Here is a 27,838-nt window from a genome sequence, read left to right on the forward strand (position 1 = left end):
TTATACGGCGATCTCTGCTGTCTAGACCAACTGAATTTAATATTTTCATCAGTTCGTCATGTTTTATTCTATCGAACGCTTTCTGGTAATCAACAAAACACACACATATATGTATATATATATATATATATATATATATATATATATATATATCACAATTCACGTCTCTACCTCTTTGAAAGAGAACTTGTATTGCAAAAAGTGCCTCTCGAGTACCCAATGCATCCCTGAAGCCGAATTGTGTGTTTGTCATGTGTTCTTCACACTTTTTATATATATTCTTTTATGTATAATTTTTAAAAAAGTTTTCAGGAGATGGCTCATAAGGCTTATTATTCGATAATCTTCACATTTTTTGGCATTGGGTTTTTTAGGGATTGTTATAAAAGTTGATCTTAGCCACTGTTGGGGTATTTTTCCACTTTGGTATATTTTGTTGAAGATCAAGGTAAGTCTTTTTACTTCGTCTTTATCCATAATTTTTAAAAATTCTGAGTAGAACTCGTCTGGTCCTGCGGCTTTTCCCTCCTTAATGTTGTTTATAGCAGCTTCTACTTCCGCTTCGAGAATAGGTGGTCCGGTATCGTCATTTTTATTTTGTGTGATGGTGACATTCCTATCGTCTTCAAATGTTGTTGTCACATAGTTCATCCATGTTGTTTTTGTTTCTTCAATATCAACTATTTTCATTAGTGAATATAAAATCGATCATATGTAGATTCGTGCCCCCTGGAGTTTTCAATCGTATATTTATACTGAAGCTTATGGTCGAAAAATGTATTATTGATTCTCAGTTCGTTTAAAGCACAGAGATTAGCCATGAGTTCTCCATTTGCGTTGACATGGTTTTCATTTAATCTTTGTTTTACTCCTAGAACTATTTCATTTCCGATTTTGCCTCTCGTTCCTCCTTAGGTTTGCAGTCATCTGGGCTATAGATAGATATGACATTTAATTTTTGGTTGTACATTGTAATGTTCATATGTATTATTCTTTCGGAGATATAACGGCAGTTACTTATGTTGTCATTAAATTTTTTATGGACAAGTATACCTACACCTGCTCGTGCTCGTTCTTCTTTCTTCACTCCACTATATGCTAAAATATATTGGTTATAGTCGCTTTGACCTTTACCGTTCTTCTTGGTTTCTTGGATTGCACAAATATCTATGTTTTTATTTATCAGTTCTTCTATTATCTCTTAATCTCTTTGTCTTTGTTGTGGAAAGAAGTGATGTTCCATGTTGCTAATCTGATTGTGGACTTATTTTTCCCTCTCGTTTTACTTTTCTTTGCGTGGTTCGTCATCTTAAGTTCCGTCGAGTTCCGAGGCTTTATATCGGTTCTTTGAACCTTGTTTTCTTTTACAATGGATAGGTACTAACCTGACCCATCAACCCTCCTCTTTTATCCGGGCTTGGGACCGGCTGTGAGCGTGAACGCGGCTTCTGAGCTACTCAATCTACCCAGTCTTTGCGCTCATAACCCCCAGGCAGAGTTCTGTTTTGTATTGGAAAGAAGAAACGATTTTTAGGTAACACCATATAAAATAATTAACAATGACATCATTTTAACATATATTTATTAAAATTGAAGAACTTAACAATAGGCATGATCACGAAAAAGTGTTAAATTTATTTATTAAAATAAACACGATTGGTAATTACATTCTTCCTAATTATGCCTAAAACCTTTAACAATAAATAAATAAATACAAAATATTTTTAATATAAATTAATATTGATTATACTTTAATCTATGTTTTGCATAGGTGAGAAGCTTTTAAAAAAGCTTTGTTTCATATAGAAATAGTATTCCTTTTTTATATAAGTATTGCGAAAGAAAAGCGATACTAATTTTCCCACAAACTTGTAGCTCATTTACTTTTTATGTTTTCAAAATAATAAATGTTTCATATCAAAAAGTAAACCAAACGATGACTGTTTAGAATTTTGATATAGGGATACTAGCCCAGTAAATGAACGGGAAATACGGCGATAAAGTGTAATTTACAGGGTCAACTACGAATTGCATGAAAATTTGGATTTAGGTTCTACTTACCATCCACTTCAAAGTTGAAATTGTGCCATTGGTTGCTTTTGCTTGGAGGGTGACAGTCGCCCCTTCTCAGGGGTGAAAAAACGAGCGTTTAAAATAAGTCCGGAAATGGATAAACTGACTAATTCTAAGCAACTTTTGTTCTAAAGGTATTTTTAAGTAAGTCAATGCTTTTCAAGTTATTTGCGATTGAAAATGTTGATTTTTCGACAGAATAACCACGATTTATATAACTCAAAAACTAAGTATTTTATGAAAAAAAATATTCTTAGCAAAAATACTATAGCATAGAAAAAAAAAACAAAATTGGTGAAGTCTATAGACCCAGCAAAAGCAAAGTTGTAGCTCATGAAAAAAAGTTCTTATTCGTCAAACTCCAATTCGAACATTTCAACGTAAAATAACCAAAAAATTAAGCAAGTTTCAGGAAAACCCAATAAAACGTTTTTAAAGCGTTTAAAAAAGCTTTATTTTTATTTTTTATGAGAGTTTCTAGCATCGAAACTAAGCGAGTTACGCTCAAAATAAAGTTGGCCCCTTTTTTTAATAAGAAAAATCGTGAAAATCTCCCCCTATTTAGCAATCCAAATGAAATTAATCGTTACCGCTTTACAAAAAATTTACTTTACTTTTGTATTTTTTATATGATCTGTAAGTTTCACCCGTTTAAAGTGCTTATTTTTGAAAGGGCTTGAACGAGTAACTGATCACGAGTGATTAGAACTGATCTTAACCAATGTTTGTCTTACAGAAAAACAAAATGAAATTAGCATACATATTTATAAACGCAAAACACACATATTTTCACTTTTTGAGTTTTTTCGTATCACGAATACTTTTTAAGTTATTTTGAAAAAAAAATTTTTTTCAAAATTTTTAGAAAATTTTTTTATTATAAAACAAATTTTTTTCAAAAATAAGCACTTTGAACCGGTGAAACTTACAGATCGTAACCATACACAAACATATAAAATAAATGGTAAAGCGGTAACGATTAATTTTCTTTAAGGTGCTAAATAGGCGGAGATTTTCACGATTTCTTTACCAAAAAAAAGAGGCCATCTTTATTTTGAGCGTAACTTGTTTAGTTTTGGTGCTAGCAACTTTTATAAAAAATAAAAATAGAGCTTTTTTAAACACTTTAACAAATTTCAAGAGGTTTTTCCCGAAAATCGCTTAGTTTTTTGGTTATTTGACGTTGAAATATTCAATTTGAAATTTGACGAATAAGAACGTACTGTTCATGAGTCTACAACTTTGCTTTTACTGGATTTATAGACTTCATTAATACACTATTTTTGTCGATTTTTTATAATCTACATTTTTGTTAAGAATATTTTTTTCGATAAAAAACATTTACTTTTTGAGTTATTTGCGAAAAACAGCATGAAAACGTGTTTTATTGTCGAAAATTAAACATTTTCAATCGCAAATATCTCGAAAAGTATAAACTTATCCATTTCCGGACTTACCTTAAACGCGCGTTTTTTCACCCCCGAGAAGGGGTGATTGTCACGCCCAAGTAAAAGCAACAAACGCCACAATTTCAACTTTGAAGTGGAGGGTAAGTAGAACCTAAATCCAAATTTTCATGCAATTCGGAGTTGACCCTGAAAATTACACTCCAAAACGGTCATTTACTGGGGTATACTGTTTTGAACATTGTTAGTACTGGTAAATAGACGATGTTCGTGGAATAGGGTATAGCAACATTTTATGGTTTTCAGCAAAAGCTTTTGCTACCGCCTTCATGAATTTAAATGCTAAATATGACGTACGGAACACCTAAGTAAATATTTTGCTAAAATCTGTAAACTTATTTAAATTTCATATAGATCAAAGACAGAAAACGATATTATGAAATCGTTTTCGTTGGTTGACATCAAAGTAGGTGGTACTTTTGTCGCCAACCACTTGAAGTGGGAAATAACAGGAGACGTTCGCTCAACGTTCGAGAAAAGCGTTCTTTTTTATAATTGTAGGAACATCAGTAACTACGAGTTCGTGGGAAAATTAGTTGTTTCTTTATGATATGCAATTTAGTTTCACTATTGCATTTCTCAATGTGTACAATGATGCTTGAAAAAATAATACTAATACTTTCCCTATGCTATTATATTTAGAGCTACTTGAACCATTTGCAGTAAAGAGAAATATGTATTTTTAACTTTTGACGACTTTTTTGGTATATAAAATGAATTAAAAACATTTGACTTGTTTGTATAATTTTACCTTTCTAAGGTCATCTAGAATTACCAAAAATTTAAACCTACAATCTGTTAAGAAAAAAGAAACTCAAATTGCGAAAGTATAATGACTAATTTTTCCACAAATTTGTAAATCAGGCTTCATTAAAATTCAATGTGGATAATGTGGCAGGGTATGGACCACTTGGGCGTGGGAAATTTTTGAGGTTCATGGCAAAAAGCGACATCCTTTGATGTGCATCCTGGTGTGACAGGTGTACAGGTGTGACATGTGGATAATTGCGATAGGTGTTGCAAGTGTACAGGTGAGGCAGGTAGGCAGGTGTGACAGCTGGACAGGTGGGCAGATCCTCCTATTTTTTTCCTAAATTCTTCCCAAAAAATTGTTTTCTTCTTCTTTGGCTGTCGTTTCATCTGTGAAATCGTGTTCTTTTTGTCTGTCAAATCGTCATTTTTCGCATCATCAGAAGTAGTAACTGAGGTCCAATTAAGACGGATTCGTGGAATTCTCTCGGTGACTTAAGAAATGAAAAACACTTTTGTAACGATGTGATGCCTCGGCGGGCGATGAGCTGCTGTTACCGGAGGGGACTGATGGAGTGTCCGTGTTTGCGCATTCCTTCTTCACGGCACCGCTGGGGGAAACCGAAGGAGAGGGCATCGAGAGCATATTTAAGGCGAGCTAGGAGAATGAGAAAATCAGTCATGGTTCGTGTATTGAACTTACTATGGCTCAACAGCTGATGCCTCGCGTATTGAACGAGCTTCAGCTGGCCTGGCAAAGATGCGCCGTTTGTGAGGCGGAACTATGCCTAGGTAGACGCCACCGTAGTGACGTGGAGTCTTGCCACAATCGTTATCGCAGTAGGCGGTAGTAGCGAGGAACGAGTGACTGCATTGAAGTGAAATGCCGTCTCCAGGCTACGTTGTTTTAACGTAGCGAGATTATTATTGTATATATTGATTATCGTATTATTTCGATGTTGCTATTATGATCGGATAACTATAATAAAGTTTAATATTGTTTTTCCTTTGCAGAAGATGGAATTATATTTTATTTTATTTGTTTTAAACTGTATATAATTACCTTTAATATATTTGCTTTATTTTTAAATTGTGTTTTACTGAGTCTGTCGTCCTTAAAAGAACTACCCGTTACAAAATGGCGCCCGAGCAAAATAAAAGCTACGCAGTTTGTAACTACCCGTTACAAATTGGCACCCGAGCAATAATTAGAACCATACAAAGACACAGACTCAGTACCAGGTCCACGTCGTGGATAAATAAATAGAACCCGTTCAAAGATGATTAAGCTTCTTTGTTTTCAGATTCTTAAGGAACCGAAACCGAGAAGGAACCGAAAATAAACGTCGCCGATGCAACGAGCAGGAAGAGTTGCGACCGTTCGCTGTAGAAAAACCTTGGCATACTGTCCCAATGGAGTTGAGGGGATCACGCCCAAGATCTACAGAAGGAAGCACCTTCTAGCCAGTCATCCGAGACCAATTTACGAATCACCGAAAAATACGACATTGTTGATGGAACCGTCAAAGATGAAACCAGCAAGAAAAATGTGACCATCTGCTGTAGAAAAACCTTGATAAGCTGTCCCAATGGATTTGAGGGGACCACGAGCAAGATCTACAGAAGGAAACATCCTCTTGACAATCATCCCAGACCAGTTTGTGAAAGAAAATCGACAGAAAGTTCATGCCTTAAGGGTAAACCGTCGCAGATGCAGCCAGCAGGAAGAATGTGACCATTTCTGTAGAAAAGCCTTGGTACACTGTCCCAATGGATATGAGGGGACCACGACCAAGATCTACAGAGGGAAGCATCTTCTTGACAGCCATCCAGGACCAGTTTACGAAGTAAGGAAGAACCGACCAAGACCACACCGATGATGAGCCCAAGCCGTGTTGCACACACGGCACAAAAAAAAAATGTATGCTACATTTTTTTTTGTTTTCCAAAGAGAAGGGGGTGTAACGATGTGATGCCTCGGCGGGCGATGAGCTGCTGTTACCGGAGGGGACTGATGGAGTGTCCGTGTTTGCGCATTCCTTCTTCACGGCACCGCTGGGGGAAACCGAAGGAGAGGGCATCGAGAGCATATTTAAGGCGAGCTAGGAGAATGAGAAAATCAGTCATGGTTCGTGTATTGAACTTACTATGGCTCAACAGCTGATGCCTCGCGTATTGAACGAGCTTCAGCTGGCCTGGCAAAGATGCGCCGTTTGTGAGGCGGAACTATGCCTAGGTAGACGCCACCGTAGTGACGTGGAGTCTTGCCACAATCGTTATCGCAGTAGGCGGTAGTAGCGAGGAACGAGTGACTGCATTGAAGTGAAATGCCGTCTCCAGGCTACGTTGTTTTAACGTAGCGAGATTATTATTGTATATATTGATTATCGTATTATTTCGATGTTGCTATTATGATCGGATAACTATAATAAAGTTTAATATTGTTTTTCCTTTGCAGAAGATGGAATTATATTTTATTTTATTTGTTTTAAACTGTATATAATTACCTTTAATATATTTGCTTTATTTTTAAATTGTGTTTTACTGAGTCTGTCGTCCTTAAAAGAACTACCCGTTACACTTTTACATGAGTTTTTATACAGATAATCTATGGCATTTGATTTTTTGTTATAATTTTGATTTATGTGTAAGTGCCATTGTTGCATCAAACAACGAATGACGTAATGGTAAATTTTTTTGCATAATCAAATGGTTCAGTATATCTGTTAGTGTTTCTGAGATTCTATTCTAATTATTACTTCAGAATAATACTTATGAAAATATTAATTCTAAAAGTCGAATTACGCATGTATAAAATTATTATTAACCATATCTAATGGACATTTTTTATTTTGCTAATACAGTGGAACCCCGTTAACTCGGATTAATCGTGACCGCGGCCGATCCGGGTTATCGAAAATCCGGGTTAGCCGGAGAAAATGGTAACAATTAATATAATATGGTATGCTTACAGATAAACTCCGTTATAATTGTCACACAGACACTGGTAAACCACGTTCGCGTTACGCACAAAACCACATATACAAAGCGTCGTCGAGAGTCTCATTTTTAGCTTTATTAGCTTTGCACCGATTGTCCAAACTGTCTTTTGTTATCATTTTGAAACAAAATTCTTCGATTTTAGTTCTATTTTTCTTCCAATCCGATACTGTAGATGTACCGACACCATATGATGCTGCAATATTCGCATTCAATTCTACTTAATGCTTCTAGTTTCTTTTCCATTGTCACTACAATATTTTTACGTTTTGTTGCCCTTACGTAGACAAAAAACACGCAAAACAAAATCTGAATAGATTTACGAACGATTACAGAACGGAAGCGAACAATATGACTTTACTACACACAATACCGTCTCTGATGTTATGTTATTTAATAACAGTGATGACTAAGACCATTGTTAAAAAAAGAATTTTAATAGTCTTTTGGTATTTTCTGAACAATGCTAAGGCAGTTTCAAATAAATAAAGGATACTACAGGTGCCTGTTGTTTTCGATAACACGACAATGAATGTGGACAATGAATGGTATATGTAGTTCAAATTACACAAATACCCATTATCTCTCAAATATTATATTACATACACTTTTATTGTTGAATTGTTTGTCTGATAAAAATCGGTCCGGGTTATCGGGGCCGACTTATCGGGGTTCCACTGTATTGATATTATTGTTTTTCCTACTACTTTCGTTGCTCGCCGAGAACGACCAAATTACATTCAATTATTACCCACTTGGTATAATTTTATTACCTATACATTATTTCTTATTAGGACTTTTCAACGCTTCTCATTTGTGTTTTTCAAAAGTGTTGTCGTAGTTCATAATAATGCCTCTGTTTTGTTTTCGTTAGGCGACGCTGTATATTCTTTGTTAGACCAAGTAGTCACTAATAATCGCTGGAAAGTGAACAAGCTAATCGTCGTGCAATGAAAGCTTAGGAAAAATACTACATTTCAATTATTGCAACCGAGATATAAAAACAGCGACGATGTAGAACCCTAATTCGCGTGTAAATGATTTACGTCTGTTGTATCTCCATTGGGTGTTGCGTAGACTTCACAACCTAGTGTTGACTTCACTCTGGTGAATTTAAATTTTGTAAGAAAAAATTCCGAAACTAGGCAAAATAGTTTACAAAGAGCTGGACACAGAACAGCTTGATGACAAACGGCGGCTAACCTATACAATTGACCATCAAATGGATCTAAAATGGCTGGACATAACATATGATTCAGATTGACTTCCGTAGGCTAAAAAAGTAAATTATCAATTATTATTATTAATATAATAAAACAATACAACTAAATATTTCAAATTAAATATATATAGATGGTTGACATTCTTTTCATTTTGAGTTACACCATTCTCCTACATAAGTATGTGTTAATAGCAAATATCAGAAAGAAGATTCGAGAGGCAAACGAGTAGTAGGTTTCTGAGGTATCTAGAGACTATTATTATAATATAATACTATAATATTAATATACAGTGCATTCATAAAGTGTGGAAACGGTCTATTATATCATGAAATGAATTATTTTCAGAGTTAAAACTCTAACAGGTTGATTTTTATTTTTAAATTATGATTTTTTGACGTATAGGTGAGAGTTGGACAAAACGGGATACCATTCTTGTTTACTTTTACTACGGAAAATATGTTAAAGAAATTATCATAATATTATTTTTTATAGTTAGAACATTTATTGCAGCACACAAAACAAATATCATTAGCTATTTTTAATAACTGGAAAATAGTAAAAAAAAAATTTATTAAAGTCCTACACATCCCGTTTTATCAAACCACGGTTGGATAAAACGGGATAGGTTTATATTATTTAATTTTTTGTATAAAATTATCTAAAACTTAATTTATGTCTAAATTAAGTAGACATTAAACTGTACAGTAAAATTTACTCTTGAGAGAATAATATCTTCAGTAGTCAGAAACTTAAAAATAGACGTTTTTTTATGTTTTATGGCAAAATGGGAAATAAGACCTTTTATTTAGGACTAGGTACGTATATCAGAACAAAAGTCACATAAAAATATGTTGTTCTTCTCTGCGGTATGAGGAAACGCTTCATATCTCTATTTAAAAATCAATAGGCCAACAAATAAATAGGTAGATAAAACGGGACATAAGAAACTGTATCCCATTTTATCCAACTTATAAGTGTCCCGTTTTGTCAAACTCAGACATTTTTCAAAACAAAAATGGCTGCTGCCTAAATGTGAAAGTAAAATTAGGTAGACTACACATGAGAATATTCATTAATGACTGCTTTATTAAATGTAATAGTCACCGGAATTATATTTTTTATATATGTAGGCAGTATAATGTAGAAAACAACGCACTTAAAAATACAAAGTATCAAAAAAATAGAGTCAAACAAATCTAAACACAACAACTTTTCATCAAATAGTGGCATCGAGGTAAAACGAACTCAGAATGTTAAAATGACGACTGATAACAAGTTTTCGTCGTTGTCTGATTGATAGCACCACTAGTTGGGTCTCTAAGCTAGGTATCCCGTTTTATCCGACTATCCCGTTTTATCCAACTCTCCCCTATCCCATAATAGTGACGTCATCTATTTGGGCGTGATGACGTCATCGATGATTTTCTTTAATGGGAATAGGGGTCGTGTGTTAGCTTATTGAAGTTATACTTCTTTAGGCACGAGGGTAAATTTTTATTTTGCTGGGCGCATGCGCACACCGACAGTATGGTATGAAACGTTATGAGGGATCTGATTGGGTGTTAAAATCATCTGTCAATAATTGTTCAAATGGAGATTCTGGACAAACAAAATGTTGTGTATATTAGTTTTTATTGTTGTGAGGACAGTGACAAAAAGCAACTTCATAATTGTAGTGACTTTTTAAATAGTTTTTAAAAGCAACAGGTACGTACCTTATTGTAAATGTTTCAGTATTGTAATAAAAAATTACAAATTAGGTAAATATCTATTTGGAAAATGTACCTACCTAGCTAGTAGGTAATGCTTTGATTTACATAATTTGATTACCAACAAAAATCTCCATCTAATATATTGCTTTTTTAGTCTATATTTTGTCGAATTTTAATTCCACAAGAATCAAACTTACTTGATTAAACTAACAGAATAAGCAACTGTCAAAAAGTTTTTAAAACGTTTAGTTGCTAGGTATATCTTTTCACTTCATTCACGTGTCTCGGTAGTTAAATTCTGCTTGGGGTGAGTTCAAAATAATCTAAACCTGATAGACGCAGGTTCAATTCCCAATGCAAATTTTTATTTTTTTTATTTTTTTTTATACATTTTATGATTGTTAAAATTTTCTCAACAATTGTTCAGAAATAATTTCTTTGGTTTCATTTTTCAATGTGTTTGCGTGTGTTTTATTCTTTTATTTTTTTAATTTTTCGTATTGTTTTAATAAAAATTTTTGGAAAGTAGTACGTATTCAAATTAGTTTAATATTTAAATAAAATATAAATAAACTGTTACATTGATTTCGTTGAAATCATATAATAGAAGTATAACTTCTTACGTGCGTACAAAGTACACACATTCTTTTTTTGAAAGGTAATTCAATTCTCTATTCAGTAATATAAACATCCACATCGTTATTTATACAGAGTGGCCAAAAAATATTTTTTGAATTAAATTAATTGATGCAAAAAGAAAAATGTATGTAATTTATTTAACTCAAAATACATTTTACTGATGCCAGAAATGAGAAAAAAAATGTTTATTTGAAAAATAATCATTGCTTTTCCCTTAAATTAAATGTTCAAACTGCCAAGAGACAGGTGGGTGGCTGTTTGACATTTAATTTAAGCGAAAAGCAATGTTCATTTATAAAATAAACATTTTTTAAAGTATATTCTGGTATCAGTAAAATGTGTTTTGAGTTAAATAAATTACATACATTCTTCTTTTTGCGTCAATGAATTTAATTCAAAAATTATTTTTTGGCCACCCTGTATAAATAATGATGTTAATGTTTATATTACTGAATAGAGAATTGAAATACCTTTCAAATGAGCTGCCACGCGACCCCTATGCCCATTTAAAAAAATAATCGATGACGTCATCACGCCCAAATAGATGACGTGACTATTATCGGATATACGTCAAAAAATCATAATTTAAAAATAAAATCGACCTGTCAGAGCTTTAACTCTGATAATAATTAAGTCATGAAATAATACGTAGACAGTTTCCACACTTTATGAATGCACTGTATAATATTAGCAAGTAAAAAGTCAATACAGCAAAGAAAAATCTAGTGAGAATTTTAGTAACTTTTTTGAGTAAAATCAAGATTTTAAAAATCTTTCTCTGATTTTTAAATAGATCTTTTGCGTTTCATCTATATTATGTAGTTTTCGACTACAGATGTAATCAAATTGTATAATTTAATAGGTACTTACAATAGCCACAACTTGCAGAATTATAAAATGATATAACAAGTTGATTCCATAACTCATAGCATTCCACGATATATCACTATATTTTTCAACATTATATACACCTAAAACAAATGATGATTATAAATCCTTCAAACAGTAATATTTGATTACAATAGTTTTATAAATATTTGATTATTCTTCTTTAGGTGCAGTGTCCGTATTCACACTTTGGCCGTCATCATGTTTAGGGATGACAAAAACAAATTATATATCGATATATCGCATCATATAATATATCGAATGAAGATATCGATATACGATATATATCGGCAAAACTATATCGATATAGCAATATATCGATATATTCTTTTGTAATTAAATAACATAAAAAATAATTGTTCTGAAGCTACTTCCTTGTGGTATATTATGCAAATTACTGTTTTAGTTGGGAATAAGCCACAATTTTGGCCGTACTACGAAGCTACGGCCGTACAAATAAGCCGTACTGCGAAGAATGGGGAAGGAAAGAGAGGTGATGTATACGATTAAAAGAAGAAAGTTAGAATATCTTGGACACATAATGCGAACCGCTAGTAAATACAGATTACTGAAGGTAATCCTTCAAGGCAAAGTATTCGGAAAGCGAATAATTGGGAGAAGAAGAATTTCATGGTTAAAGAATCTGAGGAAATGGTTCTCGACAATAACAACTAATCTATTTAAAGCATCAGTTAATAAAATAATTATAGCCAGAATAATCGCCAATATTCGAAACGAATACGCACCAAAAGAAGGAATAATTGTTATATGACTCAATTTTCGTCTCTCAATATTTAAAAGATCAGTCTGGGTGAGTGGGGAGGAACGCGCCAAACTTTAAGACTATAAATAACTCATATGTTGTTATTCGATTTTCATTGGTTTCCGAAATACGGGATGTTGAATTTTTTCTTACAAACTGACGATTTAATTATTGCTCTAAAACCGATTGAGGTGTGCAAATGAAATTTGGTGGGGTTTAAGACGTAGTTATTGCGCATGTTTTGACATACAATTAAGAATTTTATATTCACCATTGGCGCGTACGTGTAATAGTCTGAAATTTTTTAAAGATAAAAATGGTACGCCACTGAAATATTTCAAATTAAAAATCTTTCTTGAATTCCTCGTTCAATTTGCGACAAAAAATCTATCTTCCCTTATTTCATGCGATACTTAGTTTTCATGCAAAAAATAAAACATCTTAACGCTTACAAAGTTTTCGACGAAGTTTCTATATGAATGTGTAGAAACTTATTTCGAATACTTTGTAAGCGTTAAGATATTTTATTTTTTGCATGAAAACGAAGCGTCGTATGAATAAACATGAAGATAAATGCTTTGTCAGAAATTGAACGGGGAATTAAAAAATAATTTTTAATTTGAAGTATCTCAGTGGCGTACTATTTTTTTTAATTTCAGACCCTTATACGTATGCGCGCCAATGGTGAATATAAAATTCTTAATTGTGTGTCAAAATATGCGCAATAACTATGTCTTAAAACCCACCAAATATCATTTGCACACCTCAACCGCTTTTAGAGCAATAGATAAATCGTCAGTTTGTAAGAAAAATTTTAACACCCCATATCTCGGAAACAAATGAAAATCGAATAACAACATATGAGTTATTTTTTATTACTTTTACGTATGTTATACAGCCTTAAAGTTTGGCGCGTTCCTTCCCACTCACCCGTATCTACATTAGTTATGTCAGTTGACACTAAACTATGGTAAATAAGTAAATTAATCATTAAATTAACAAGTACATAATTTTAAATATAGCTAACAGAGCCCTTTGAAACATTTATTACTTAATTTTTATAATAGGGTAGGTACCGATAATAATGCATTTTATAATAGGGTCTATTTTTATCTGTTATTTATTTCCTTCAATAAAATAACACCACCCATATGCTTACCTATTGTATTTATTTAGTGGATTGTCAGTTTGGGACGATTTATCCTCTTCTGGCATTAGTAAACTATGTACCGGGTGTCCCAATAAGAATGGCTCTCGGCCATATCTTAGGAACGGTTTATAGTAGAGCTTTGAAATAAAAATTTTTATAACAAAAGTTGCCTCAGGAAAAGCCTGGAAATTATTTTCATAATTGTGGGTCCACCGCTAGAGGGCGTAATTGAATATCAAAAATAAAAAAATCTAAATTTTACAAAATTTTCCCAATGAAGGGGCACTGGAAATCCGATTATTGTATTCTTCATCAAATTCTGCGCATATTTGATTTAACAAGTTTAACTCTACCTTTGCAAATAAGAGGTGGGGGTGAGTGGGAACCTTGTTATGAAAAAATGGCTGTAAGTCCGGTTCTGCTAAATCAAATTTTGAAAACTGGGTCTTGTTGAAGACAGATCTTTTTCTTCATTGTAAGCGTGATAATTTTGAACCATCCTAATAAGTAATAAGCCAGCTGGGAGGCGTTATTTAATTTTTTTCAGAAATCTAGTTTTCTTTGGAAAATATTAAATACAAGTATGCATTTTTAATCATACTTTATAAAATTAGATTAAATTAGCAATAGAATAGCGAAAACCGCATGTCGATACCTTTTGTCTATCTCAAGATATCTCGAGAAACGTGTAAATTTTATACATAACTGTTACTATCACCGGTAAACTAAGTTAATGAAAAGTAGTGTGCTGTGGAAAAAAACAAAATAACATTTTCCAGATGTCAACGTATAAAAATATAATTAATTAAAACAACAATATAAAGAGAAACAATACTATTAAAATTAAATATAACACAGAACAAAAAGAACTACTTAGTGACGACCTAAATATTCAAATTGTTGCCCATCATACACTACTCTAGAATAAATTATCCAGAGAATACTAAACGCCATTCAAAGCATATCGAGAGCAGAAATTGAGACTGCTGTTCAGTCTACTCTTGAAAGAGTAAATGTTTGCAACGAAAATGATAAGCAAAAATTTGAACGTTTATGTCATCACTAAATAGTTCTTTTTATATCTTTGTAATAGGGCTTTTCAACGCTTCTCATTTGTTTCGAGCCTCTGTCATATGCCGTATAATCCGTGTATAATATTAATACACGAGATATGAACGAGGCTCGAAACAAATGAGAAGCGTTGAAAAGACCTAATATACGTTGACAGCTGGAAAATGTTTCTTTGTTGTTTCCATAGCACACTACTTTTAATGAATTATTTCGTTTACCGGTGACAGTAACAGTTATGTTTTTAAATTTACACGTTTTCTAAGATATCTCGAGATAGAAAAAAGGTATTAACATGCGGTTTTCGCTATTCTATTGCTAATTTTGTCTAATTTTGTAATATGGTATTAAAAATGCATGTTTGTATTTAATATTTTCCAAGGAACACTAGATTTCTGAAAAAAATTAAATAACGCCTTCTAGCTGGCATATTACTCAGTGAGTTGGTTCGAAATCATAACTTTTACATTGACGAAAAAGATCTGTCTTCAACAAGACCAAGTTTGCAAAATTTGATTAAGCAGAACCGGACTCACAGCCAGTTTTTCATAACAAGGTTCCCACTCACCCCCACCTCTTATTTCCAATGGTAGACCTAAACTTGTCAAATCAAATATGCGTAGAATTTTATGAAGAATACGACGATCGGATTTCCAGTGCCCCTTCATTAGGAAAATTTTGTAAAATTTAGATTTTTTAATTTTTGATATTCAATTACGCCCTCTAGCGGTGGTCCCACAATTATGAAAATAATTTCCAGGCTTTTCCTGAGGCAACTTTTGTTATACAATTTTTTATTTCAAAGCTCTACTATAAACGGTTCCTAAGATATGGCCGAGAGCCATTCTTATTGGGACACCCGGTACCTACATATTAAAATGTATTTACTTTTCTGAATAATTTTATCTTGGAAATCAGATTTTATAGATTATTTCATTCATAGGAGATTCTGACCAATAGAAAGCTACAGAAATCTGAATTAAATCGATAATTTTTGATAATCTCCCGTCGTTAAGTATTCGCGGTGTGCAAGTACTTGGAAGGGATACGCGAAACGATCGTGCGTGAATAGCGGAGAAATATTGCAACTTTCTTAAATAATTCATATTGTCAACTGAAATTGTCAAATTGACGTACATTTCATACCTATTGTCATTTAAGAAGAAAAATTATATATTGCTCCACAATATTGATATGATGCAATTATTATATAAAGGTAAATTTAATTGTATTTTGCTTGCAATACTGCATTTTAATAACTAATTTTATTTACTACATACAATTGTTTACGTTTGAATAACGTAACCTAAATCTTATTTTTTCTTCTTATTATTTTTCTTTGGACTATGGCCTTGACAATTATCCAGTAACCAGGACCATATGATTGGCCAATATAAATAAAAGTGCGAATAAAAGTGCAGAGCGTAGAAATAGGTGTCGCTTTTCCGGACTTGCACGGTCCCAATATTACGTCAGATGCCCTTCGTTGCTACGAAAAAATACATTCAGTGACATTAATGACAATTAATGTTTTAAAAATTATAAAAGTGATGACTTTCAGTCGTCAAATAATTATAAAAACTGTGTGTTTAATGGTACTTACATAAATAAATTACAATAAAATTTTGGTTTTGAACAGTTTTATTCATGAAATAATCGCAACAAATTGCACTAGATCTCTGAAATTAATATAGAATTTTTGCTCTCGTGTCACTTTGACATAATTTCACTCGCCTTCGGCTCGTGAAATTAAAACTGTCAAAGTGTCACTCGGGAAAAATTCAATAATTTCAGAGCTCTTGTGCAATTACTACTGAAAATTAGCTATATGTCAAATATTGCAAAATATCTTGTTCTGGAAAATATTACATACGTGCCAATCAATTTGGTATATTGATCCTGTGTGGGCGAAATATTGTTTACATTAATTCAATCCCAAATATATGTTCCGATATATCGAAAGTTGAATATCGATATAAAAATATCGATACAATTTTAAAATATATCGATATATTTAATATATCGTTGCCATCCCTAATCATGTTTAAGAGTTCTCAAAACTTTTCTCTATCGGCTGCTGCGCGAAATAATTATTCTACTGTGGAACCACTCCATTGTCTAATATTTTAAAGTTTCTTTCGACCAATCCATCTCTTTCCCTCCACTTTTCCTTGTATTATAAGACGAAGTAGATGGTATTTAGGTGCCCTAATTATATGACCGAAGTATTCTGTTTTTCTCATCTTTATGATGTTTATGAGCAGACGTTCTGAATTCATCATTTTTGAAGAACATATTCATTGGAAGTGTGGGAAACCCACGATATCTTTAGGATTCGTTGATAGCAACACAATTCGAATACTTCTAATTTGTTTAGTATTGTGGTTTTTAACGTCCATGGCTCAAAACCATACAAGATAGACCACACTTAACATTTCAGGACCTTCTTGCGGATATTAATCGATAGGTTTCTGTTACATAGAACTGGTTTCCAGGTCATAAAAGAATTACGTGATAATAATAAAATAAAAATTACATTTTTATTCAGTTGCAATGCGAAGGCAAAACAACCTTATTTTTCACTTAGAACAGAGAGCGCAAACCAGCACTTTAAATCGACGATTTTCGCCTCTATTTGGAGTCATCATCAGAGAGGCGTAGGTTTGCTGCTCTCTGCCCCAAGTGACAAAACTACGAAAGCTTATCGGAAAGAATTATACACCTACAAAAGTCAAGGGAATGTCACCGAAGTTATTATTCCACTGGCTCTCCAAAGCGAAATTTTTAAACAACACGACTTGTTCGGAGGGACTAGAAACCTCAAATTATTTTAGTGATGACAACTTTGGCATGGTTCTGATTAATATTCGTTCTATAAGAAATAAAACTGATGAATTATTTTTGTTTCTGGAGGAATTAGGATTTCCTCCGATAGTTGCGGTTACAGAGCACTGGCTTGAAGATAACGAGCCTTTTTTTGTAGAAAAATATACCAGAATTGCCAGGTATGATCGTCCAAGTTCGGCTCATGGAGGCACCCTGATTCTCTCTAGAAATAATGATTTTTCTCTGGTAACAAAATATGACTTTTTGTTAAGTGAATATTTCTTTGAGTTTTCCTTAGTTTATAATAAAAATCTTAATCTTTACATTATTTGCATTTATAGATTACCTGATTTTACCGTGGAACTATTTTTTCAGAACCTGCTAAATTTGTTAGATGACCTGCCTCATAAAAGCAGAAAAATTCTATGCGGTGATTTTAACATTAATTATGCTGCTGCTAGTGCTACCCAAGTGTCCCTGGCAAACATATTTGAATCGTATGGTCTCTCAATGCACGTTAATTCTCCTACAAGGATTACAAAAACTACATCTACCATAATCGATTATATTGTCTCAGATTTCTCACCCCTTGATGTCTGCTCTACAGTTATTAATGCGGGACTATCTGATCATGAAGCAGTGTTTACGAAGTTTAACATCTTCAACAAACCCTCCTCAAAAACCCGACGTTTAGGTAGGATTTTTTCCGCCCAGAATTTTCGTAAATTCCAAAATTTATGCTTAACTTCCGAGTGGCAATTTCCTTCTATAGACGTGGACTATAATTTCAGTGTTTTTCTAGATAAGCTTCTCCGCATCTTCAATAAGGCATTTCCTTTAATTCCTATTAAGCCAAAACATCGGAAACCTTGGGTTACGAAAGGTATTCGCATATCAGCTAAGAATATGCGTTCACTACTATACATCAATAAATTTACCACCAATGTTGCTGTCACTGAATATATCATGAAGTACAGGACAACATATCTAAAACTTGTCAGGTCAGCTAAAAAAACCTATTATCAAAATCGTCTGGGAAGCTCTAAAAGTGTTGCAAAAGAAACTTGGTCTATAATAAACGATCTTCGAAATAAAACTCACACAGCTCAATCATTTTCCCTTCCAAATCCTGAAAGTCTAAACGACTACTTCGTTAATGTGAGTAAAAATATAACATCAACAATTTTGCCGCAACAAGATCCCATTTCCTATCTTCCTAATTTAAGACAGGTCTCGAATTCATTCTTTTTACGACCAGTCGATAACTCTGAACTGATCCAAACAATAAATAGTATCAAAAGCAAATCATCGTGTAGTACTGATGGACTATCTATAAAAATTTTCTCTAATCTCACAGAAAATGTGTTGGAAATCCTCCTCTCACTAATTAATGATTCCTTCGAAAAAGGTAAATTTCCAGAGTGCCTAAAGACAGCCATTATTATTCCTCTTCATAAGGGTGACGAAAAATCTGATGCCTGCAACTATAGACCTATGGCCTTACTACCGGTACTCTCCAAAATTATTGAGAGACTCATTAAAACTCGACTTATGTCCTTTATCGTTGATAACAACATTTTATCACAAAATCAGTTCGGCTTTTTAACAAATAAATGTACCACTGATGCCATGTTTTCTGTACTACATGAGGTTTACCAAGCACTAAACAATAATGTTTATACTGCCACTGTTTTCTGCGACTATGCCAAAACTTTTGATTGTGTAAATCACGACATCTTGATTACAAAACTAAATTTCTATGGAATTCGAGGTATTTCTTTGAATTGGTTCCAATCCTACTTGAATAATCGGAAACAACTAGTTAGAGCAAATGATACTAACTCTAGTCTCAAAAACATCGTATGTGGAGTACCACAAGGTTCAGTATTGGGTCCTATACTGTTCCTTATCTTTATAAATGACATCACTAATTTAAAAATCAATGGGAAAATTTTTCTTTTTGCTGATGATACCAGTATCACTTGGAGCAACTCAACTATTGCATCTCTTCATGAAACTGTAACTTCGGATCTACTGACGATAAAGACCTGGTCTGACTCTAATTTACTCTCTTTTAACGTAAATAAAACAGTAGCATTATCCTATAAAGGAGCTCTTCAACCTTTGCCCCTTAATAACAGCCAGATCAGTACCGTTGATTCTGTAAAATGTCTTGGTATTTTTTTAGACAGCAACCTCAAATGGTCCCTTCATATCGATTCGTTAAGTAAGAAACTCGCCTCAGCTTGCTATGCAATACGATCTGTCTCAAGGGAACTCAATTTAGGATCTTCTAAAATAACATATTTTTCGTTGTTCGAGTCTCATCTTCGATATGGTCTTCCTTTTTGGGGTTCTAGTACAGCTGCTCAATTTGATGTCATTTTTAGATTGCAAAAAAGAGCAATACGATATTTGTTTGGCCTCAGAAGATCTACACATTGCCGAAGTTACTTCAGAGATCACGAAATTTTAACAGTTCCATATTTATATATTCTAGAAACGGTTTGTTTAATTCGTAAACACCTTCATGTCTTTCCATCAAAGCCCAATCATCTTTACTCCACCAGAAATTCAATCTTTGATATTTATTTACCGATTCCATCCACTGAGTTAGTAAAGAAATCTATATTATATTCCGCAAAGAAACTGTACAATCATCTTCCGTTACAACTTAAATCTGCAACATCTTTCCCTAAGTTCCGTAAAATGACAAAAGTCTATCTATCCAAAAGACCATATTATTCAATAGAAGAATTTCTTAATGAATAACTAAGAAAATTGGGTTCCATACGCAGTAGCATAAACTTGTCAGTTCCTTATGTTGTACCTATTTTATTTTATTTGTTGTATGTTCAATTTGCAATTTATATATATTTTGCAATAAATTGTTTTTGTCTTGGCTTTTATATCTTATACTGTACATTATTGACGATTTATCTAATTTTAGTAAATTGTAGTTGTTATTTGTTTTTTATATTATGCTTTTCTTTTGACTGTATGTAAGCTTTGTCCATAAAATTGTAAAAAATTTCAGTGACAATAAAGCATATTTCTATTCTATTCTATTCTATCCCCGCATTGCAACTAACGTTTATGGAGTAGGTGACTAGCGTCATCTGGCAACTGAAAGGCAAAGTTTTCAACCTAATAGAATCATTAATAATATTGAAAAATATTAAAAATATTACTAAAATATTTTTAATTGAAAACTTATTGGTCCATTTCTCTGGTAACACCTCCATGGCTTCTAAAAATTGCAAGCCAGATGGATGCTGAAGCGAAGAAGACAAGAGGGAATTCAAAAACTTAGAATTCACAACCCCGTCTGTTCAGCTGGTAAATTCCAATGGAAAATGGACTTAGTTATTCAAAGGAGGAAAGACCAATATAAAAATAAAATAAAAATTCCATTTTTATTCAGTTGCAATGCGAAGGCAAAACCGTGTTATTTTTCACTTAGAACAGGGTATTTACCAGCTGAACAGACGGGGTCGTGAATTGTAAGTTTTTGAATTCTCTCTTGTCTTCTTCGCCTCAGCATCCATCTGGCTTGAATTTTTAGAAGCCATGGAGGTGTTACAGGGAAATGGACCAATAAGTTTTCAATTTAATATCTTTTAGTAATATTTTTAATAGTTTTCAATATTATTAATGTTTCTATTCGGTTGAAAACTTTGCCTTTCCTTACGTGATGTTTAGATTCTGGTTATTACCTCTTCATCCGAGTCAGAATTTATATTTAACCAACTGCCAAGGTATTTAAAATGTACCCATCTATTATCATTAATTACGAGAAAGCAGACCTTGATCTATATCAATATTTTATTACAAAGATGGTTTTCTTGACCAAATATTTTTAAAATATTAGAAAAAAATAAAACCAGTTTGGATCAAATACTAATAGTAAAATATAGTTAAACCTAAACCTTCTCATTATTGACTTCAAGCAATCTTACGATAGGGTGATAAAAAGTCGTCTTTACGAAGCTCTAAGGGCTCAAAATTCTACATCAGGGTTAGATAAGTTAGTCAAAATGACGCTATCGAGGCCCGACAATGGAGTAACCACAGTAACCAGAGATAGAAGTCTTACATAAAAATTTTAAGTTAAGAAAACTATATCTTCTCCCTTCATTATATCTCTTAGTTCATGGTTCATTCTTCTTATCATTTCTCTGTTTTCTATTCTTATAGGACCCATAATTCCTTTAAGGATTTTCCTTTCGAATATGCTTATTTTCGAATGTTTTTCTTCATGTTTATCTGTGGAATTGTCTCTGCTGTGTATGTAACTACTGGTCTGATTGCAACTCTGTGTATTTTCAGTTTTGAATTTCTGGATAAATTCTTGTCCTTCATTAGCCTGTGATATCTGCAGTATGTTTTGTTGCCTGTTAGTATTCGCTCTGTTACTTCTTAACTCCTCTTATTTTTACTATTTGCAATTACTCTTTAATTAACTCTTTCAAAAGTGTAGTTTTATATCTTGATTTCTATCGTCTTGTTGTCTTCCCTTCAATAAGAGCATTATAGAGAAGAGTATAGTGTAGACAAGAGTATATTTATAGAACAGAGTAAATATTTTGTTTTTCCGTCGTTAATTTCTAGACCTCTTTTCCGTGTTTCATTTGCCAGAATTGTTACTGCTTCTTTTAATCTTTCTTTGTCTCTCCCCATAAGAACTATGTCATCTGCATATGGTACTATTTGTGTTGAGGAGTGGGCTATAGTTCCTTTAATTCCGTTGGCTTTGACTATTCCTTCTACTGCTATGTAGAATAGTGTGGTTGACAGGGAATTGCCTTGTCGCACTCCTGTTTCTATGCTACCTTCTTCTGGTATTACTTTAACTCGAGGTCCATCCATAATCATTTTTGTTAATCTGATTAACTTTGTCGGTATATCTTGATTTTTCATTTCAGTATATAATTTATTTCGTTCAATACAGTCAAAGGCTGTCTGAAGTCTACGAAGGGGGTGTGGAGTTCTATGTTGTATTCGTGGCATTTTTTGATTGTTTGTTTAATTATACATATGGACCGCATCTGTGGTGGATCTGCCTTCTCTGAATCCTTGTTGGTAGTACCCAATTTTTTTCTCTGTTTATTGAGTGAGTTTTTATCTTATGAGGGCTGTTAGTACTTGTTAGTACTTGTTAGGCTTGTACTCAGTAGTACTAAATATGTATTAATAAAAATATATTTACTAGATTAAAACAAAAGACTTTTTGGTCAATAAAGTGTTTAAATACGATAAAATTTATTTAAAAGTTCATACCTCCTACTCGTAAAAGATAATAAGGCACAACAACCATCATCCCATGTTGTATCCAATAAATAGCGGTTTCTAGAGGCAACTAAAAATAAAAAATTAATGGTTTATTGCATTATAATTGTAATTTACATACTATAAAACATTGAATATTGAAGAAAAATTAATATTTTTTATTCGATCGTTGTTCTCTATCATTATTTCTATCACAACTAAGCTAATCGGATAATATTCGGACATCTCTATCTGTAGTCCTGTCGCCAGGGGGGGTACAACGGCCTCGTTAATTCAGATGGACTTACTCAAGTTTTTTTTATGTATTTTGACCCGTAGAACACGAATTTTTTGGGTAACAGTTGATCCGGATGTCGATAAGATTGTTATAGACCAAGAACTTGAGGAATCAAATAACAGCGATTTTTGGCAAAACAAAACAATATTTTGTATTTTTTGGGCCATTTTAAGTAAAAAATATTTCTACAAGTTTTTTCGTAGGATGCACAGTTTTCGAGATAAACGCGGTTGAACTTTAAAAAAATCGAAAAATTGCAATTTTTGAACCCGAATAACTTTTGATTAAAAAATAAAATAGCAAGTCCGCTTACCGCATTTGAAAGTTTAAGTCAAATTATATCGGTTTTGATTATTTGCATTGGTAAAAATTTATTTTTTTATTGTTTAACAAAGCTATAAACACGTAGGGTTTCCCGTGCTTTTACATGCGTTTTAACGCATGTAACGTAGAAATAGTCTTGATTGCACTAGTACCTATTCTACCTACTCGTTCGATTTTAAATGAGAAATCATAGAAACATCACTCAGGCACTAGTTGTTTGTAGCTTTGTTTAGCAATAACACAATAAATTTTTAGCAATGCAAATAATCAAAACCGACATAATTTGACTTGAACTTTCAAAGGCGCTAAGCAGAATTGCTATTTTATTTTTTAATCAAAAGTTATTCGGATTTAAAAATTGCAGTTTTTCGATTTTTTGAAAGTTCAACCGCGTTTATCTCGAAAACTGTGCATCCTACTAAAAAACTTGTAGAAATATTTTTTGCTTAAAATGACCCAAAAAATACAAAATATTGTTTTGTTTTGCCAAAAATCGCTGTTATTTGATTCCTCAAGTTCTTGGTCTATAACAATCTTATCGACATCCGGATCAACTGTTACCCAAAAAATTCGTGTTCTACGGGTCAAAATACATAAAAAAAATTTGGGTAAGTCCATCTGAATTAACGAGGCCGTTGTACCCCCCCTGGCGACAGGACTACTGACTGTTGTATGGTGTTTTGTATGATTGGCATATTTATAATTTAATTTTTGTTAAAAACATGTTTATGCTTTAAAAAAGTCTGACACTTAGAGGAATATTAACGCTACCCTATGCGTATCGAGTATATTTTGTATTAAACGGTAAACAATGCAATCAGAATTTCATTAAAGATAGCATAATCCATGTGTGCTCTTGCACTGGGGGTGAGTTTCACCTTTTTTTGGGGGTAAAAAAATATACCTACGTTCAAAATAAGTCCGGAAGTGGATAAACTGACTAATTATAAGCAACTTTTGATCTATAGTGTGTTTTCACTAAGTCAATACTTTTTGAGTTATATGTTCATTTTTCACTAAACACGTTTTTACACGTTTTTTTGCAAATAACTCAAACAGTAAGTATTTATCAAAAAACAAACATTCTTAGTAAAAATAAAGCATAAAATAGTGAAAAAATGGTGTATGCGTTAGGTCTCTAGACTCAGTAGAAGCAGAGTAGTAGCTAATGAAATATAGGTTCATATTTGTCAAATACCAAATTGAAAATTTCAACGTGAAATAACCAAAAAAATGAAGAACTTTTTGGGGAAAACTGATTACAACTTTTTTAAAGTGTATGGAAAAGGCTTTATTTCTGTTTTTAAAAAAGTTTCTAGCATCAAAACAAAGCAAATTACGCTTTACAAAAAGTAGGTCCTTTTTTTTTGTAAAAAATTATCGCGACAATCACATACTAATATTAGCAGCTAAAATGAAATTAATCGTTACCGATTGACAAGTTACGTTACTTATGTATTATGTTTATGATTTGTAAGTTGCATCGGTTCAAAGAGCTTAATTTTGAAAAAATTTGATTTTAAAGGAAAATTTTTTAATTTTAAATTTTGAGGAAAATGCTTTTTTTCAAAATAACTTAAAAATTATTATTGGTATTAAAAATCTCAAAGAGTAAAAAATGTAGGTTTTGCTTTTTTGAATATTTTGGATTTTGGTTTTTCTGTAAGACAACATTTGGTTAAGATATGGCTGTTCAAAATTTGCATACACACGTGATTAGTGACTCGTCAAGCTCTTTCAACTACATCCCTTTCAAAAATAAGCACATTAAACCGATGAAACTTACAGATCATATAAGCAATACATATACGTGTAAAGCAACTTGTGAAGCGGTAACGATTAATTTCATTTGGGATGCTGATTAGAAGGTCACTTTCACGATTTTTCTTACCAAGAAAACGGACCAACTTTATTTTTAGTGTAACTGGCTTACTTTTGACGCTAGAAACTTTTTAAAAAAACAAAATAAAGCATTTTTTAAATGCTTTAAAAAGTTTTAATGAGTTTTCCCCAAAAGCGCTTCATTTTTTGGTTATTCCGCGTTAAAATATTCGATTTGGAATTTGACGAGTATGAACCTATTTTTCATTAGCTACAACTCTGCTTCTACTTGGTATAGAGACTTCATGCATATACCACTTTTTCACTTTTTTATAAGCTATACTTTCGTTAAGAATGTTTTTTTCGATAAAATACTTACTTTTTGAGTTATTTGCGAAAAACCGTCTCAAACATGATTATTTACTCGCAAAATACTCGAAAAGTATTGACTCGAAAAGTATTGAAAAGTTGTTAGAATTAGTTAGTTTATCCATTTCTGGACTTATTTTTAACGTATATTTTTTCACCCCCGAGAAGGGGTGAAACTCACGTCCAGGTCAAAAGCACAGAGCGGCACATCACTTTTTTTCTTTGACATATGAGCTATGAATATAGCTAATAGCTTCCCTAAATATAGATTCCGCATACATATTAAATAATAGCGGTGATAAGAGGCAACCCTGTCGCACTCCTCAATGGATTCGTTTATATTCGGATGTTGTGTACTCTATTTCAATTATTGCCGTCTGGTGCCAATACAGTTCTGAGATAATTCTCAACTTTTGTTCGTCAATTTCAGTTGTTCCCAGTATTTCGATCATCTTACGACGGTTAAAGCAAAAATTATGATGGTCAAATGCTTTAACTTTAGATAATAAATAAAACGTCTTTACATCAATGTGTTAACACAGTTAGAGCAAAAAGAGCTTTGTTTAATGGTGCATTCTGTTAGAATCTCAATCCTGAAAATTATTCTTAAATTGCATTAATTTTGTATCATTACGAGTAGTAGGAAATACTGTACAGCCATGACAAAATAAGTAAGTAAAAATAACTGGTTTATTATTAACCCGTAATGAACCTTTAGGAATATTCCTATAAGCTATTTTTTAATTTTTACTTCTGGATACTTACTAGCCTGGTATCTGTCTCAGGAAAGACAAACGCCAATAATGGTCCATTTAATAAATTTAAATGAAATCTGAATACTGCAGTAACTGCTCTACTAGGTGCTGCTGCTAACAGGTATATCTACAAATAATAGTATACTGATTAACTCAGCTACAACATTTTAAAAGACAAATAAGACAACAGAAAACTAAATTTATTTTAACAGTCCTGCAATTTATTTTTTTAAGCTTTGTTATTAAAATCCAATAGGGTTCTATCAGTCAGGTCCGATGAACTAGAATTTATCTAACCCAGATGAAGGCACCATCTTTGAGGACTCTAGCTTGGAATAAAGGCAAAGTAGCTAACAATTAAAGTCAAACCATGATAAAACTGTCATCTTATGCATGATACTGCTCGTCCGCATATCGCGCCTATTATGTTAAACTAGTGGACCAACGACTGTGTGGATATCTTCCCACGGCCAGTAGAATATCCAGACCTCAATCCTCTTGAACATGTATGAGGCATGCATGTTTCAACAACGAGTTATTCCACATAGGAGTAACAGTCATAATGTCTTTCGCTTTCAGAAGCTTATTACAAAAGAATGTGCAATTTTACCTCAAATGAACATTAAAAATATTATTTTAAGCATAAACAATATATTTATTAAATCTTTTCCAAAGTTATTCTTTCTCTATTTTCTTTAGCGGCTACACAATCATTCCAACATAGCCTTCAAATTAGGCTTCAGATCTGGATTATACGGTAGATGCGGAAGCAATTCAAATCCCAATTCGTGCATTTATACCATCACCATCGTTTTCATCGACTTGTGACATGATGCATTGTCTTGGTGAAACAATAATTTTTTCTTCAACAATAAATGATGCTTTACCTTTACAATTTTGGTCTTCAAACGCTGTAATAAACGGATATAGTAGTCGATGTTGATTGCTTCTCCATGTTTCAAATAGTCAATGAAAATAATTCCTTACAGATCCCAAAACACAATTCCAAATTATTTGAAAATCGCTCTCTCCATTAAAGATAGTAAATAATATTAAAATGTTATAAAAAAGTAGCTTCAGAACAATATCTAGAAAATTTTACAACTGAAAATAGATATAATTTTGATTATTGACTGAGACTGATAATTAGTGCAGTCACTGAAGGTGGATATGAGCTATTACCTCCGATTTCGTTGAACCTCCATCGATTTGGATGAAAATTGGTGAGTGGATGGGTTAGAGGATATCTCAAGGAACAAAAGTGGCATGGTTCCAACTTGCGCTTTTACTCTGGGGGTGAATACCACCCCTTCTCGGGGGTGAAAATTATTTTATTAAAAATAACCCCATAATTGGATAGAGGGACTAACTCTAAGCAAAATTTGTAATATAAAGTTATTGAAATTAATCATAACTTTTTGAGTTATTAAAGATTTTAATTTTTC

The 27,838-nt window shown here is 32.7% G+C and overlaps 2 protein-coding genes across 2 annotated transcripts in view; both read right to left on the reverse strand.

The window, feature by feature from the left end:
• Positions 1–27,838, reverse strand: part of LOC114332274 (transcription factor Dp-1) — a 487,697-nt gene that overhangs the window by 158,756 nt on the left and 301,103 nt on the right. The window lies entirely within an intron of this gene.
• The window catches only part of LOC114332272 (transmembrane protein 164), a 48,796-nt gene continuing 27,821 nt past the window's right edge, over positions 6,864–27,838 (reverse strand). The window contains exons 4-7 of the mRNA XM_028282041.2: positions 26,404–26,520; positions 22,839–22,917; positions 11,734–11,834; positions 6,864–8,563 (exon numbers count right to left, since the gene is read on the reverse strand). Coding sequence (XP_028137842.1) covers positions 8,312–8,563; positions 11,734–11,834; positions 22,839–22,917; positions 26,404–26,520 — 549 coding nt within the window. The 3' untranslated portion in view covers positions 6,864–8,311. The remainder of the gene's footprint in view (positions 8,564–11,733; positions 11,835–22,838; positions 22,918–26,403; positions 26,521–27,838) is intronic.

The sequence above is a fragment of the Diabrotica virgifera genome, chromosome 4, assembly GCF_917563875.1.
Source record: "Diabrotica virgifera virgifera chromosome 4, PGI_DIABVI_V3a".
Lineage (NCBI taxonomy): Eukaryota > Metazoa > Arthropoda > Insecta > Coleoptera > Chrysomelidae > Diabrotica > Diabrotica virgifera.